The sequence below is a fragment of the Sinocyclocheilus anshuiensis genome, unplaced genomic scaffold (assembly GCF_001515605.1).
Source record: "Sinocyclocheilus anshuiensis isolate Anshui unplaced genomic scaffold, SAMN03320099.WGS_v1.1 scaffold472, whole genome shotgun sequence".
In the NCBI taxonomy this organism is placed as follows: Eukaryota; Metazoa; Chordata; class Actinopteri; order Cypriniformes; family Cyprinidae; genus Sinocyclocheilus; species Sinocyclocheilus anshuiensis.
Genome location: NW_015557102.1, coordinates 1,378,130 through 1,395,554, shown reverse-complemented (window position 1 = coordinate 1,395,554; position 17,425 = coordinate 1,378,130). Strand labels below are relative to the sequence as shown.

Below are 17,425 nucleotides of genomic sequence, written 5' to 3'. Positions count from 1 at the left end.
GGTAATATGATCATATTTTCTTGACCTGGTAAGGACTCTAGCCGCTGCATTTTGGACTACCTGTAGCTTGTTTATTGAAGATGCAGGACAACCACCTAGCAGTGCATTACAACAGTCCAGTCTAGAGGTCATGAATGCATGAACTAGCTTTTCTGCATCAGCAACTGGTAACATGTTTAGTACCTTGGCAATGTTTCTAAGATGGAAAAATGCTGTTTTTGTAACATGGGAAATATGATTTTCCAAAGATAAGTTGCTATCTAATATAACACCCAGATTTTGGACTGTAGAGGAAGTAACAGTACATCCGTCTAGTTGCAAATTGTAATCCAAGAGATTCTGTGTAGTTTTTTTGGTCCAATAAGTAATATCTCTGTCTTATCCGAATTTAATAGGAGAAAATTATTGGTCATCCACTCTTTTACACACGCGCACACACACACGCCCCTGACTCACCCACTACTGTCAATTGTATAGATTAGGCAGTATCGATGGCCACAAGAACTTGTTATAGGTCACGAAGTCTTCCTCCCTCGTATTGCTATGTTACTTTTATGCACATGTATGTTCACACAATGGTTTGTGATGTTAATTTTGTGAAACAACAATTTCCTCATGCTTTAATTAAATACGTTTTATTTCCAGTTTAGTATTTAGTCTTCATACTTGAGTAAACTGCCGTTTAAAAGTTGGTGTCAGTAAGAGTTTTGTTTTTGAGCATGAGACATCTTTCACCAAAACAAGGCTGTATTTATTTGATCAATAATAATAATAATAAAAGTAATGTGAAATGTTCTTACAATTTAAAGAGCAGGTCATATGTTTTTTTTTTTTTTAAGTGTCCTAATATTGTGTTGGAGTCCCCTACAACAGGTTTAAATGCATCTAAGGTCAGAAAACATTGTAATTTTCCCAGAATATACATTTAGACAGTCATTTGTCCATAATTTTGAAACGGTTCATTCGATTCAGTTCTGAGCAAAATGTCTGTAAACCCCTCCCTTCCATAAGCCTACTCTGCTCTGATTGGTCAGCTGGCCAAGCCTGTTGTGATTGGCACAAAGAGGAGTGCTTGAGCAAGTTAGCGAGCGCTACCATCTGTGTTGCCAAGTCAACGGTTGTTTTGATGTCCGCGGGTTGAAGCGACCCCAATAACGTCATATTTAGCCTCTGGAATGCGAATTTACCAGGGGAACCCTGACAAAAAACTTGTAATTTATACCCCGGAACGCGTTTTTTAACGGAGGACTCCCTCGAAACGCCATTGGGTCAGTTTTGAGTAGCATTTGGGCCGGTTTTGTTGTGACAACCTGGCAACCCTAGCATTCACCTTTACATAAAGCAATAATATAGTGCTCCAATCCGTTCTTAAAATAATGACATAAGCGAATCGTGCCCACAGCTACAGTTTAGCTGCTAAACTGTAAATACTTAAAACAATAATGGTGGATATGTTAGCCGAGTGCTAACATGACTAACTGATGAAACAATACAGATTGTAAACCAAAATATGTCTATTGTTACTGTAATGTCTGAAGAACGACAGACAAAATACGCTCCGTGTCTTAACTTTTAATTAGAACGCAGAACAGCTGTATCACGGGCGCACCAGTCTAACTCGCTCGTCTCTCTTTACCGGATATTTTACTCCCTGCATTAACCCTATGACTGCCGGTGCAGCAAAATAAACCGCAATTTCATAATGATTATAAAGTCTGTGCGCTACACTACATTCTTTAAACGAAGTAAATTAGAACAACGACACTCTGACACATTCTTAGGAAATAGTGGGTTCACAGTGAATTATCAGAACTATTTCAGTAAGACAGTAATATCGCAGTTTACCTGGAAACCTAAAGCTGCACTAGGTATACATCACATTATCACAAAAAAACTAGATATTTTGAGCACTCAATTGAGAATGTACTCATAACGTATCAATCGTATTTACAGGTTGTGGTTCAGAGATGCTTGTTAGTCCAAATAAAGAAGATTAGAAGCCAACAAAGATAAAAGCCAAGATTAGAGAAGCAGTCCTCAGTAAAATGAGGAGCACACAACAAAAGGTTCGAATTGTATTGCTGTAATATTGTGGAACACAGCGTCTTCTCGACATGATGTAAACATAGGTTTAGGGTTAGGTGTGGGGGTAGGGTTAGGATTAGGCAATCAGATTTCGATTTCAACGAGAGGGGTAATTATTTGGCAGGGGGTCGAAAATGGGCACAACACCGGATCTTTTACTCCCTGCATTAACCCTATGACTGCCGGTGCAGCAAAATAAACCGCAATTTCATAATGATTATAAAGTCTGTGCGCTACACTACATTCTTTAAACGAAGTAAATTAGAACAACGACACTCTGACACATTCTTAGGAAATAGTGGGTTCACAGTGAATTATCAGAACTATTTCAGTAAGACAGTAATATCGCAGTTTACCTGGAAACCTAAAGCTGCACTAAGTATACATCACATATTATCACAAAAAAACTAGATATTTTGAGCACTCAATTGAGAATGTACTCATAACGTATCAATCGTATTTACAGGTTGTGGTTCAGAGATGCTTGTTAGTCCAAATAAAGAAGATTAGAAGCCAACAAAGATAAAAGCCAAGATTAGAGAAGCAGTCCTCAGTAAAATGAGGAGCACACAACAAAAGGTTCGAATTGTATTGCTGTAATATTGTGGAACACAGCGTCTTCTCGACATGATGTAAACACACTAACTAGCGGAAGTGTTTGTGGGCAGGTAACCGAGTGTACAGTTAGGTGGGGATTATGCAAATGTGTTACCCAGTGATGTAGATCGGTAACAGACAGAAGATTCGAAAATATATGGACTCGTTAAGGCGATTATTGCGCGATAAGTCGATATATTGATTATTGCGACAGGCCTAGCGATTCAGAGCCGACTCTTTCTTTTGAGACACAATATCTTTATTTATCATGCACTTTTTTGATTAACAACTTTGCAGACTGTTTACATTGAAGGATAGCTACGTTACAAACCGCAAAAGAGATATTTTTCGAAAACCCATATGACCTGCTCTTTAAAATAATCTTTTTATTTTAAAATATGATTTACTGTATTCCTGTTATGGCAAAACTAACTCCAGTCAGTGTTATTTGATCCTTCAGAAATCATTTTAATATGCTGATTTGGTGCTTAAGAAACCTTTCTTGTTATGAATATTGAAAACAGTCGTTCTGCTGAATGTTTGTGGAAATGGTTATACTTCTAAAAACATTTTTTTAATGTTTTTAGTAGTTTGAAAGAACAGCATTTATAGTATTAATTTATATAGTATTATAGAATAGTACAAATACTACAATGTAGTAGTATTTATGCTGTTATACTTTATTAATATTTTAAATTAGCTTATCTATATTTTCTATATTATATTATTTTATTTGTTTGCAATTGTGTTTTTGACTTTTAAAAAAAACAATGTAGGTTTAACTGTAGCAACTGTTTCACCCTATTTTTCTTTTAATCCATATGTCTGTCTTTTCTCTCTTCCTGTTATTCTCTGCTGTAGTTGGAGCAGATGTGTGGTCTGCAGGCCGTGCTAAATGAGCGGTTCAGAGATGGAGGTGAGGCTGGAGCATCTCTGCTGTTTCAGAACTCTCAGCTCCTGGAGCAGCTGGATCATGAGGCTAATCTGAAGAGCCAGCTACAATTGGAGCTGCACAAGTCCGAAGGTCAGAATACCTATATATGGTCTGCTGTTGTCCATTCTATTACTTTCTCTGTATCAGGCACTTACCTCATTTGCTGTCCTGTGTGCATTTATATGTGTGGCTCTAGGTCTGATGGAAGGCTACGTAGCTGAGAAAGCAGCTTTGGAGGAGGCACTTCAGCAGAAGGAAACGCAGCAGCAGCGTCTGGCAGAGGAGCTGGAGAGCACTCGCATTCAACTGCAGCAGCTCAGTGAAAATCATGCCCTCCTCCTGCGTCAGAGAGAAGCCCTCACGGCCGGCCTCAGAGACACTGAGAAGGGTGAGAGAGGAAGGGCCGTGATTTAAACTGACATGCTTTAGTTTAATTCTCAGATTGAATTACATAACATGCAATTACGTAACATTAGTTTTGTCATTCGGTGCATGCCAAATAGTCATGGCCTGTTAAAGACCTGTTGCTTTGCACACAGAGTAGGGGTGTATGATGTGTATCATCTTTGATAATATTATAATTATAGTATTAACAATATGCAAACTGACAATTTAGAGCATGACACTGGCGAAACAAAAAATGTGCTGAGTGCATATATGCAACGTAGCCCATTTTAGCGGTTTTGCCCAGTATCAGCACAATTGCAAATGTCATTAATTTTAGAAAGGATAAGTAAACAGTTACATTTTTAGATGCACTATTGTCTTTGTTTTTTGTCAATGAATTTCCAAACCACAGCAGAACTGTTTTGTGTCTGACCAACACAGCAGTGCTTCACTGCGTTTATGCGTTTTGACCAAATGAGTTTAATGAATGATTAAATGACTGAACGAATCTGTCATTTGAACAAATCTTCCGCCACCTAGTGGTGGTTTTAGTTTCATATTTAGTTATGAAATAATTTTTAATGAATGAAATTACACTTTAAATGTATTCATATTTATACAAAAATAAAATAAAATAAAAAGAATCCCATAGGATTATTCATGCAGTTGTAAATGCAATTCAAGCCACCTTTAAATTACATTAAACAGTCGGTCTAAATACATTTAAATGCCACTTCAGATGTATCTTCTGTTCCACTTCTGCAGTGCAAAGATGAATTTTGTTGATACTGATTTCATTTGATTTGTTTTATTATTCTATTTGATTTTATTATTAATTATTAATATTATATAAAATTTCCTGGAAATCATTTTAAGGGGGGTAAATATTAACTTGTAGTGGAAAACTTTGTCACTGCTGTGAACTAACCACTGCACAGAATATGTAAAATTTCTGGAGTCGGCTGTTCACGACCGGCTCAAACCAGCCAAGATACCAGCACTAAAACACACTTGGCCAAATAATCTCTAATTATTATCGACAAAATGCTGGAAAATATTTAGGTAATTTTTATCAATATCATACACCCCTAACACAAGAGTGAAATTTAAGATTGTGTGCTTGATGGAGGGTTTAGTTTCATCCTACAAATTCTTTCTGCTCTGTAGGCTTCCTCGACACAGAGGAAGAGACAGGTTTGTGATGATAATCTGCGACTGAAGTAAATGTTTGAGTTGAAAAATTACGTGTACAGTTTGACACTAAATGCATCCGTTCCAGATGAAGTTTGAGATTTTTTTATTTTTTTTTGGTTTGTTTTGTTAGTGCTCTTGCTTATCCTGTGTTGTTTTTTTGCAGTTTAACTTGCTCTAAACCTTTGGTTTTGAAGGTCCAAATACTTAATTTCTCTTATGAGTCTTTCTTTGCCAATTTCTTCTTGATCCAGTTTGCTGTGCTTTATTTGTGCATTGAGAATGCACAAATGATCCGGAGCTCCTGTGCATGTTTGCATCTTAATTTGCATTTGCAGTTTGCGTGTTTTGTTGACATGAACTCTGCTGTTACTTACTGATTTTATTCATTGGTCCTCCTGGGCTCTGTGCAGCTCTGCTAGCGGAGACTGAGCGTCTGGGGCAGGAGTGTGTGGAGGTGCAGCGGCAGGCGGAGAAGGACTGCGGTGGTTTGGCGTCTCGTCTGCAGATGCTGGAGCAGGCCTTGGAGGAGCAGGAGAGTCGTGCGCATCAGCTGGAGGAACAGCACCGCCTGCAGACTGAGGACCTGCAGCAACACATTGATGCTCTGGAGAAACAGCTCAAACATAACCGCCAGTTCATAGATGTGAGTGTTCCCAGCAGTTTATTCAAGTGTCTGAAATTCAGCACCAGAAAAAGTGAATGTGAGCTTGGGGAAATAAATGACTCTGCCTTTTTTCCTCTTATGTACAGGAACAAGCAGTGGAGCGGGAGCATGAGAGAGATGAATTCCAGCAGGAAATAAAAAATCTGGAAGATCAATTGAGACAACCATCTAAAGTACACACAGGAGGGGACAGCAAGGGTCAGAGGGTAAGGGTCCATGTCTAGAACTTTATGGCGCTTTTCCACTGCATGGTACGGCACAGTACAGCTCGGTACGGTTCACTTTTGGGGGGTTTTCCACTGGGTACAGTACCTGGTACTTTTTTAAGTACCACCTCGGTTGAGGTTCCAAGTGAACCGTACCGTTACCAAAACGTGACGTGTAAACTCTGCTGATCACGGATTGGCCGGAGAGAATCGTCACTACCTGCGTCACTGAACTTGTGACACAAACACAACAGAACCGCTAGATTTAAATCCGCACAGCCAGCGAAGGATCGAATGCAACTGTTTTGAACAAGCGCACCTTTTTTAACAACCAAAAAGTGGCTGTTTCATTGTCTGTTGAGGAAGTACGGACATTCCTCTCGTTGATAGCAGAGGAGCAGATCCAGCGAGAGCTTGATGGGGCGACGCGGAATTAAAACGTTTTTCAGGAGTCGCGGCTATAGAGGCGGCACAGCTATAACGACATGTGAATAATCCCGCCCACTCTTAAGCGGTACTGAACTGCAGTGGAAACGCGAGCCGAGCCGAGTCGTACCACGCAGTGGAAAAGCACCATTAGATATGTGTTTGTTTTAAGAGACTGACACCCTTTTTGTGACTATTGGATAATCTGTGACGAGTATGTGAGCAGAATGAAGTGGCAGTAACTTCCCATTCGTGCTCAAAACATTCTACAGTCACTTCACTCTGGCTCCACTCTGGGTTTTTTCCCATTTCTGTTTGTAAAGAAACTTATTGATAGATAAATCTTTTGTCATGTCTTTGTGTTTTGCTCACCAAAGCTGCATTAATTTGATTAAAAATAAAAATAAAATAAAATGGGTAAATTGTGGAATATTAAATTCTATTTGTACAAAATAGTTTTCTATTTTAATATATTTTAAGATGTAATTTATTCCTATGATGGAAAACTGAATTTTCAGCAATTACTCCAGCCTTCAGTGTGACATGATCCTTCAGAAATCATTCTAATATGCTGATTTGGTGCTCAAGAAACATTTCTTATCAATGTTGAAAACTGTTGTGCTGCTTGATAATTGCATGGAAATTGAAAGTGAATGATTTTTAGTATTTTTTTGATTAGAAAGTTGAAAAGAACAGCATTTATTTGAAAGGTGTTTTCTTTCTCTTTTTTTCTCTTTTTTAATAATAAAAATGAAGCCTTTAATGTCACTTTTGATCAATTTAATGCAGCCTTGTAGCCAAGTGAACCGTACCGTTACCAAAACGTGACGTGTAAACTCTGCTGATCACGGATTGGCCGGAGAGAATCGTCACTACCTGCGTCACTGAACTTGTGACACAAACACAACAGAACCGCTAGATTTAAATCCGCACAGCCAGCGAAGGATCGAATGCAACTGTTTTGAACAAGCGCACCTTTTTTAACAACCAAAAAGTGGCTGTTTCATTGTCTGTTGAGGAAGTACGGACATTCCTCTCGTTGATAGCAGAGGAGCAGATCCAGCGAGAGCTTGATGGGGCGACGCGGAATTAAAACGTTTTTCAGGAGTCGCGGCTATAGAGGCGGCACAGCTATAACGACATGTGAATAATCCCGCCCACTCTTAAGCGGTACTGAACTGCAGTGGAAACGCGAGCCGAGCCGAGTCGTACCACGCAGTGGAAAAGCACCATTAGATATGTGTTTGTTTTAAGAGACTGACACCCTTTTTGTGACTATTGGATAATCTGTGACGAGTATGTGAGCAGAATGAAGTGGCAGTAACTTCCCATTCGTGCTCAAAACATTCTACAGTCACTTCACTCTGGCTCCACTCTGGGTTTTTTCCAATTTCTGTTTGTAAAGAAACTTATTGATAGATAAATCTTTTGTCATGTCTTTGTGTTTTGCTCACCAAAGCTGCATTAATTTGATTAAAAATAAAAATAAAATAAAATGGGTAAATTGTGGAATATTAAATTCTATTTGTACAAAATAGTTTTCTATTTTAATATATTTTAAGATGTAATTTATTCCTATGATGGAAAACTGAATTTTCAGCAGACATTACTCCAGCCTTCAGTGTGACATGATCCTTCAGAAATCATTCTAATATGCTGATTTGGTGCTCAAGAAACATTTCTTATCAATGTTGAAAACTGTTGTGCTGCTTGATAATTGCATGGAAATTGAAAGTGAATGATTTTTAGTATTTTTTTGATTAGAAAGTTGAAAAGAACAGCATTTATTTGAAAGGTGTTTTCTTTCTCTTTTTTTCTCTTTTTTAATAATAAAAATGAAGCCTTTAATGTCACTTTTGATCAATTTAATGCAGCCTTGTAGAATAAAATAAAAAAAGTCTATATTCTATACATATATTCAATAATATATTTACACTATTCAATACATTGAATTTTTGATGCATTTGCATTTTTAATGTGCCTGTATTTCTGGTATGTGGAAGAGCGTAATGAAGAGATTGAAAAATTGACAGCTCGTATCCGTGAGTTGGAGCAGGCATTGCTGAGCTGTGCAGAGGCCAGCCGAACTGGAACACAGCTGGAGCAAGAACTTCAGAAAGCACGCAAAAACCTTCAGGAGCTCACACAGGTGCACAAAAACACATGAAATACAAGTACAAAATTCATTTTTCACTGCTTCAGTTGGGTGTTAATGTTTGGGGAGATTTGGAATTATTTTGCATGAATATTAAAATAGTTCTAACCAGTAGTGGTCTGTGTGTTTTTACTTTCAGGATAAAGAAGCTTTGCAGCAGCAGCAGTATGTTAATAAGCTTCAGATCTCTGCCCTACAGTCCAAACTTGATGAGACCAGACACCGTTTCCCTGATGTGACCCCTGACCCCAACCTCCGGGAGCAGCTTGAAGCCTCACAGCAGGATCTGCAGACCAAAGTACAACAGGTGAGTATATAAAAAGACCGTGAAAGAGATATGAAATTGCCTTTAACAGTCTGTTTTGTTTCTAGTTAGGACATGCACAATGGAAATTGATTTAAGAGTTTTCGTCTCTCTTAGGTGGAGTTGCTGTCAGAACGTATAAGTGAGCTCGAGAAGGATTTGGTAGTGAGGGAGGAAGAGGTCGGACAACTAACACTACAGCTGGAGCTCAAAAACACAGAGAGCAGAGCTACAGAAGAGCAGCTCCACATGCACATCACTCACCTGCAGGTTAGTCTGTGGTCTCATTATACTTGTATAATGAGTGTAGCCTGGCAATCCTATCGTGATGTTCATTAATTTGTTCACAGTCTTGGATAAATTGTATTTATAGCACAGAACCTTCATTCGAATACTGTAGTGGATTTAGTTAATGATTGTCTGGAGCAGTGTTTCCCAACCGGGGCGCCGTCTGTCGAGAGCAGGGGTGCCGTGTAAAAAATCCTTTCTTAATATTTTTAAATTGCTAAAATGTTCAAAAAAGCATCTATTATATAATATCCATTTCTGATGTCGCCAATAATTAGAGATGCACCGAAATTTCGGCTGCCGAAAATTAGTTCACCACTCAGGTTTCACTTTCACGTGGTGTGACGCTCTGCGTATTATCCCGCTCAATGCGTGTGTGCGCTCCGCTCAGTCGCTCCACTCGTATACCATTCATGCGAATCGGAACAGCAAAGTCCACTCAAAAATTGAGCCGACAGGAAACATCGATGTAGTACAGTATTGTTTCTGTCTGCAATAGTCCTACTGTGTTGTAACATGGTGTGGTATATGGGCAACTCTGGTAACGCTGCCCTCTCATTCATTGATCTGCTAACCGCTATGTTATGCTCGCGTGTTCTGATAATAATAGCTTTCTAGGACTAAACATTATTTGGATAATTGGTAAAAAAAAAAAAAAAGTTAAATATCTTAACCCTACTGTTAGACCTACCTGAAAAACTAAAAAGCAATTTATTTAATTCGAAGGCCTGTCGTTATTTTTTATTTGTGCTATCATTATTAATTTCTTTATTTGTTCTTATTTTATTACTGACTGCTTGCTTGTCATTTTTTTTATTCAATTCAAAGTTTGAAATCTCGTGCTAACGTGCTACTGCACCAAAATTACCCCACTGTAAAATCCAAAGGGTGCCACGACTAAAAAAAGGTTGGGAAACACTGGTCTGGAGGATGTTAAAAAGCCAGGTTGACTTCATTCTGTGTCCTTTAGGAGACTGTGGACACTTTAACAAGGCGACTAGAAGAGGGCAGTGACGAATCCATCCTTCAGCTGCCTTCTGCCCTTCTGGAGGAGAAGAATCTGGAGATCGACCACTTAAACCAGCAGATCCTCCAGCTGCAGCAAGAGCTTGACACGACCAGTGATAATAAGGTAAGACAAGTATGTCCATGTTTGTTTTTGTTTGTTAATGGAATTGGAATTAAAGGGTTAGCTCACCCAAAAACTAAAATTCTGTCATTAATTACTCACCCTCACGTTGTTCCAAACCCGTAAGACCTTCGTTCGACCTTTGTAGCTGACCCAGGTCCGGCGTAATGACGTCATCATGTCGGATCTGGGTCAGCGCCGGCGCCGCCACACGCTCTCGTCATGATACTGTCGTGAACGCATGTCCAAAGTGACGCAGTAGAGACGAAAATGTGGAATAAAGTCGTTATTTTTGTTTTCTTTGTGCAAAAAAGTATTCTCGTAGCTTCGTAACTTTACAGTTGAACCACTGATGTCACACGGACTACTTTGTCGATCATCTTGGTACTTTTCTGGACCTTGAACATGGTAGTTGCCTTGCTGTCTATGGGAGGGTCAGAGAGCCCTCATATTTCATCAAAAATATCTTAAATTGTGTTCCGAAGATGAACGAAGGTCTTACGGGTTTCGAACAACACGAGGGTGAGTAATTAATGACAGAATTTTCATTTTTGGGTGAAATAACCCTTCAAGAGGATTCAGAATAGTTCCATTTGTTTAAATTCCCATCTCTAATATTCAGGAAGATTGGAGTACACTTATTACAAGGAAAATAGATCTAAGGTTTAGCGTCTTGTTTAATTTGAAGACTTTTGTCATTTATTTTGTAGCAATTGAGTATGCTGCTGGTTTGTAACTAGTCCTCATTACCATTTTCAGACTCTAGAGGAAAAGCAAGCTGAGATTGAAGACCTGCGCTCTCTGGTTGAACGTCTTCGTTGTGACCTGCAACGTTTACGGCAGGCAAAGGAAGAAGAGACTGAGCAACTCCACGAGGTTATTAACAAGCTTCAAGAGGAGTTAAGCCAGCTTGACCCCAACTATCATGAGGTCAGTGACCCCAACACTGACAGCCCCGAGTCATCTGACTTCCCCTGGTCCCCTCATCCTCGCCAACAGAGGGCGCCTGAGGAAAGCCTGTGCCAGGAGCTCAGTAGCCACATGCTGCAGTCGTCTCGCGCTCGCTTGCAGGAGTTACAGATTAAACTGGAGCGAGCAGCTGAAGAGAAGGACTCTCTACAGAGACTGTTGCTCTCCCAAGAAGAACAGTATGGAAGCCAGGTGGAGGCACTCGGCCGGAGTCTTGGAGAGGAAAGGGGGAAGGTGGCTGTGTTGGAACAGGAAGCAAATGAGCTGAAACTCCAGCTAGAGGAGAAGCGGACAGAAGCTGAGAGATTGGCGGATCGTGTGGAAGTGTTGGAAGATACAGAGCAAGCTCATCAGTCCAGGCTTAGAGAGTCTGAGCTCCAGCTGAGAAGAGCGGAAGTGAGAAGAGACGAGGTCCAGCAGGAGCTTGGCAGGCTGCAGGAGGAGGTGAAGAACCAGTGTGTTGAGAAGGAGCTTCTGGAGAACCAAATCTCGAAACTGCAAAACAAAGAAGAGGAATATCAGAATGAACTTGTCGCTTTACAGTTCAAACTCGACGGGCTTGAGGAAAACGTCCAAGTAGGCAAAGCCACCATCATTGCCTTGGAGACAAGCAAAAGTGAACTGTCCATTGAGAGAGAGGCTCTGAGAAAACGGGAGGAATGCCTCCAGGAGGAAATAGAGCGTTTGAAACAGGAATTGACATCAAAGACTAACTACATTAAAGAACTACTTGATCAACATAAGGACACGGTGGCTAAACAAGGGGAAGCTCAAAAAGAAGTACTGGTGAGATACTTGGGGAAAACTTGTTTTTTTTTTTTTGTTTTTTTTTTAATCAAACCCTGCTCACTACAGTTTTTGAGTGCTTAGTTTTCCTTTCTTACTGTAGTGGAATTTGAACAAAACTGCCCTATAAACAAACTGTGGACTTGGGCTGTAACTTTGTGACTTTACTCTTGCCATGAACTATGTAAACAGTGAGTTATTTGGGAAGTTGCCTCAAGGTTTCATGCTTTGCAGATTCTGTAATTAGTTGTAGATCAACCGTGTTTTGTTTGTGCAGTTTAGGTAGTGCCTGAAATTACAGAAGAAAAAAAGGGGAGGGAAAAGAATAGAATGATTTAGTCCAGCCCTCTGGCACAGCCCTCATAGCTCACACGGGAAGTAAATTTACAAAAAGAGGAAGTCTGTCTGAAGTCTTTTAAACCGTTTACTTTAAAAGCTTGATCTAAACTTTGGGATTGGTTAGTCATGAGCTAAAGTGAAAAGCTGCACTTTTTATATTTGCTTTGTTTAGAGTATGATCGAGCGATGTTTTAGCAAATAACATTTAATTTCTTGGAACTTTCTTTCTAGTGATGAGCCACTTTTGTTGTGATTGAGCAGGAGGCAAAACCTTGATTGCTTTAACATGTAACAGTTCTATGTCATTTTTGTATTGGTTTATGTTCACTGGTTAGGAATAGTTTACATGTTGAGTCATGCATTTTTACAAATGACTTGCTGAAGATTTGAGCTAGTTCTTCTGCTCATTTATCAGAGCATGACCTTAACTTTATATAGTTTTGTAACTGCTGATGTAACACATTTTGTGTGTGTGGTGTAAAGAACTGACATTTCTGAGTGTTTATTTTTGCAGACGTGTGCTGAAGAGACCTTGGCTAAAGCTGAGACTGCTTTACGTGAGAGAGAACAGCAGCTGATCCACCTGAGGGCGGAGTGTGATGCTCTAAGGGCGGAGCTAGCAGCTGTGAAGGAGGGGCTTAGTACCAGCACAGAGAGAGCTGAAAAGCTACTGGAAGAGGGACAGGTATGTGGATTGGTTTCTTAATTGATAAACGCATTGATTTGGCAGTTATGACTGTTTTATAAATACTTTGAGTCCAAACGGACCCAGAATGTAAAAAAAAAAAATTTGTACAGATTTAATGCATTTTTAAGGTTAATAGAATAAATAATTTCACAGAGCACAAGCACTGGTCACTTTTTTTCAGAAGTGTAAAAATCAAGTTTGCTGATTTGATCTTTCACCATCAGACGAAAGATCGTGCGTTGGCTGATCTCGAGGTCCATAACCAGCACCTGAAAGCAGAGCTGCGGAGTCTGCAGGATGACCTGGCTGTGCAGGAAGAAGAGCTGGCCTATCAGCAGCAGGAGCTAGAGCAGCTCCAACAGCGCTGCAACCTGCAGGACCATCATCCCAAACATGGCCACCGTTTTCTTGAAGGCCTTTCCCGTGACCCATCCCTCTCTGCTTCCTTATCTTCACCAGAAGTCCTGCGTAGGTTGGAGTACAGTGAAGAGCACCCCTCTCGTCTGCATGTGTCTCACCTCTCAGACCTCAGTGCGCTACACAGCGCCAGCCTAGAGCTCCACAGCAAGCCTTCGCCTATGGAGCGGGACAAAGAGAGACCACACGCCAGACAAACTTTTATCCCACCTTCAGAGGAAGTCCCACCCAGCATACACACTGGATCCCCTTGCTCACTTACTGTGTCCGAACACCTTTCTGTGCTTGACTCCCTGGATGCAGATACGGTAAGCATGCATTTCACTTTTTTTCCAAAGAAAAGTTCCAGGGCTAATGGAAACATTAAAAACACTAATTGAATGCCATTAATAAAAAAAAAAAGGAAATGCATTGTGTTTGTTAGACCTCAAGAATTAAAGCATAGCTTGTTTATTTAGGTTATAAAAAACAAGTAGCTTGTTTTGTTTTTTTATTTAGGCCCCTTGTAATTCTTGTTCCCTTTCATTTTTTTCTGGTTTCTGTGTTTTGATTTTTAATATAAATGTATCATTTCATTTGACACAGTTTCTAAATTCATGCATCTTTGTTTCATCAATGTAATCAGAAAGAATTGTTACAATTTACAACCAAACATTTGTAGTCTTATTGTATTTATTGATTTTTGTCCTAAAAGCACTGCACAACAGAAGTATACCGTGTATATATATGAAAACATGGTTAAAAAATGTTGGTTGAATGTTAATGAAAGTAGATTTCTTCAAATTAATGAATTTCTATTTTTCTGGTTTCTCATGAAGTTCAGTTCAGTTTTTGATTTATCACCCAGCCTTAGTGCCAGAAAATGGACTTTTTTTTTTTGGCCAAAAATTTCAATAGTTAAAATTGGTGCCACATATGTTTATTGGTTCTCTCTGTTGACGTCATGATGGTGTGGTGATGGTGTAGCTGTTATGTTTTAAGGTTCATGAATTGGACAATTCAGATGTGACGCCATCTCTGTCTCCACTTGGTTCCAACTCTCCTGGGTCTGTGCCGGAGTGGGTCAGCGATGGATATGGCAGCAGTGAGTTGTGTACTTGTGCATGCTTGCATTTCTGTAAGAGAGACTGGATGTGTTTAATTAAGGTTAGAATTATTTTCTTAGTTAATCTTACTGTGTTTGTAGACGTGAGCTCAGAGTTGGAGGCCATGCTGAGGCTTGAGTTGGAGAATACAGAGCATTTAGATGCTCATTTTGTGGAGTATCTGCGCTGCAGAGGAATGTCACCTGCTGAAAACACAGATAGTGCTGCAGGCAGTATGCACGAGAGCCATGAGGCCCTCACACCTGAGTTACAAGTAAACAACAACTTTATAATGCTACCCTCACTCATACATGAAGAACTGATGGATTTAGTGATTCTATATCTGTGCGTATCATTTACAGGCTATGTTGAAGCGCGTCTACCAGGAAAGCTGTAGAATCCTGTCTTTGTCCCATCGCCCTGCCCCATCTGGCCAGTCCCGCCCAGATTCTGAGCCTGCCCCGCCCCCCTCCTGGCAGAGGGAAAGACGGGCCTTACAGGAGACCATCTTATCACTCAGAGAGCTGCTCTGCAGGATGGCTGACAGGAAACCCAGGGTGAGGCTCATCTGTACATCGCTTACCTGATAGATCCTTAAAGTAGGAATGAAACAGTCAGACAACCGAAGACATGTAGTAGATTGTGTGCGGCCGGTTTTTCAGCAAACTTTTAATCATGTTGATCATTTAGAGACCTTTTTTCTGATTAAATATGATGCAATAGGCTTTGTAAGGTTAAAGTAACTTGGAAATAAAACTGCAGATCCAAAGTGATTGTGTGCAGTAGTGTGCTCGATCCAACAGTTCACTTACATTTGAATTTTGTTTGTGTGTATGTATATGAAGACTGACAGTGGGGATGTGGACTGGAGGCATGAGCTATTGCAGGCTGTCCGCAGTTTGTTTGACAGTGAAAGGGAATGGCTTCACTCTCAGCTTCAAGCTTTCATGGCAACCGCTACTCAGATGGACCTCACCCCTTTGTTGGATCAGTTAAAGAAACTGTTTCAGAAGCAGGTGCTGAGAAGCCCAGCATATGATGCTGTTTTTGATGCTGATATTCTCATTTGAAATAAATTAATGTGCTTTTATTTATTAAATATTCTGATTTTCTTTCAGGAGGAGCAGCAGTGGAGATCTCTAGAGCAGCTGTTCAACGCAGACCGTCACAGTCTATTGGCTGAGGTGCGCAGCCTGCATGCACAGCTGCATGCAAGCACCCAGCAGAGCCAGGAACAGCTGCGGCAGCTGCAGGATTCCCTACACACCGCAAAAGAACAGGGCATGGAAATGCAACATCAGCTGCATAAAGATGGTATGTTTTTCACAATTAATTTGAGGGAAAAAATTGACAGCAAGTATTGGTAAACCAACAAAACAGTCCCAAACTCTGTGCACTGTTTAGTAGAAGAGCTGGAGTTGCGGCTGCAACAGGAACAAACAGTGTCACATGATCTGCACTCCTCTCTGGAAGCTGAGAAAAGTAGGGGATTGGAGGGGCAGAGGCAGTTGGAGGCAGAGCTAAAGGCTGTGTCAGTGCTGAAGGCGGAGCTAGAAGAGACCAGGCTAGAGCTTCAGACTACATACAAAAATCAAGATGAATTAAAGAGCCAAATTCACAAGCTCAGGTACAGCAAACATGCATGCACACTCTTTGAATATGAATTGTCACTAGTAGTATGCCATATTTTTATTTTTTTTTTTTTTCTGAAAAATGTTTGTCTGTGTTTCAGGCTAAAGCTGGAAAATGTTGAGGCTGAACATCGAGCCTGTCTCCAGGCATTGGAGAAAGAGCAGGCTAGAGTACAGGAACTCCAGGAGGACCTTCAGCAGCAGCGACTCATCAACCAACAGACAGTTGAGCAAAACCACCAAACACAGGAGGTGAGAGTTTTGATGTATTGACCTTCTATTGGTGGTGAATGTGATTCATTTATCAGTACTCTGAAGTAGTTCATCAAAATGATATTCATATTCTTTCACTGTTTTTATTTAGTGGCTTTTGTTAGGGTTAAATCATTTTGTCAGTATGTGGCTTTTTGTTTTGTGTATTTTGAATGAGTCATTGAATGATTCACTTGATACACTTGGTATTAGATTCGTTTTGGTCGATCGGATCACAAGTGGCAATGGAGACTAGGGATGTTCATTTCGGTTATTTTTCCTAACTGACAACCGAAGCTCGTTAACAGATTATTAACCGTTAACCGACAAGATTATTTTAAATTGGTTGCTGTGTGTACATTAATGAGGAAAAAAAATTAACTTAAATGATTTTAGCAAATGGCTGCAATATATCAAAGAGTGAAAAATTTAAGGGGGTCTGAATACTTTCCGTACCCACTGTATGTAACGAATAAATAGGCCTATACGAGAAATATATTTTTACTTAAATTAAGAAAACGAAAGAAAAACTGTGCAACAAGTAGCCTAGTATTCAGTTTCAGTTCATTTTTGTGTTACGCGAAAGGAAACCAGACGGCAGAAAGAAATGTGTACATTTTTATTGTGAATGTACACAAATAAAGGCAAACCTTTGAACATGAGGATTCACATGGTCATCATATCACATCACGCACCTGCAGCGCTTCTGCGAGCGGAGAAAAACATAATAAAGCTAGGCTATAGGCCTATATATTAGGGGTTGAACGACTTCTGATTTTTTCAAGTCGACTTTTATGTTATGAAAGTCGAGTCAAAGTCGACTAGTCGCTGATGACGTCATTAATGAACAAATAAGTCTGGAGCTGTGACAAACACCTTGTGCACAGCT

General features: G+C 40.0%; 1 protein-coding gene across 1 annotated transcript in view; it reads left to right on the top strand.

Moving 5' to 3' along the window:
* Positions 1–17,425, top strand: part of LOC107677569 (pericentrin-like) — a 53,885-nt gene that overhangs the window by 28,672 nt on the left and 7,788 nt on the right. The window contains 19 exon segments of the mRNA XM_016472501.1: positions 3,544–3,706; positions 3,813–4,004; positions 5,608–5,840; positions 5,948–6,152; positions 6,458–6,478; positions 8,488–8,642; positions 8,788–8,955; positions 9,070–9,222; positions 10,211–10,372; positions 11,129–12,124; positions 12,978–13,148; positions 13,376–13,876; positions 14,550–14,652; positions 14,755–14,927; positions 15,016–15,210; positions 15,499–15,669; positions 15,772–15,967; positions 16,058–16,280; positions 16,386–16,536. Of these exon segments, the coding sequence (XP_016327987.1) occupies positions 3,544–3,706; positions 3,813–4,004; positions 5,608–5,840; positions 5,948–6,152; positions 6,458–6,478; positions 8,488–8,642; positions 8,788–8,955; positions 9,070–9,222; positions 10,211–10,372; positions 11,129–12,124; positions 12,978–13,148; positions 13,376–13,876; positions 14,550–14,652; positions 14,755–14,927; positions 15,016–15,210; positions 15,499–15,669; positions 15,772–15,967; positions 16,058–16,280; positions 16,386–16,536 (4,332 nt within the window).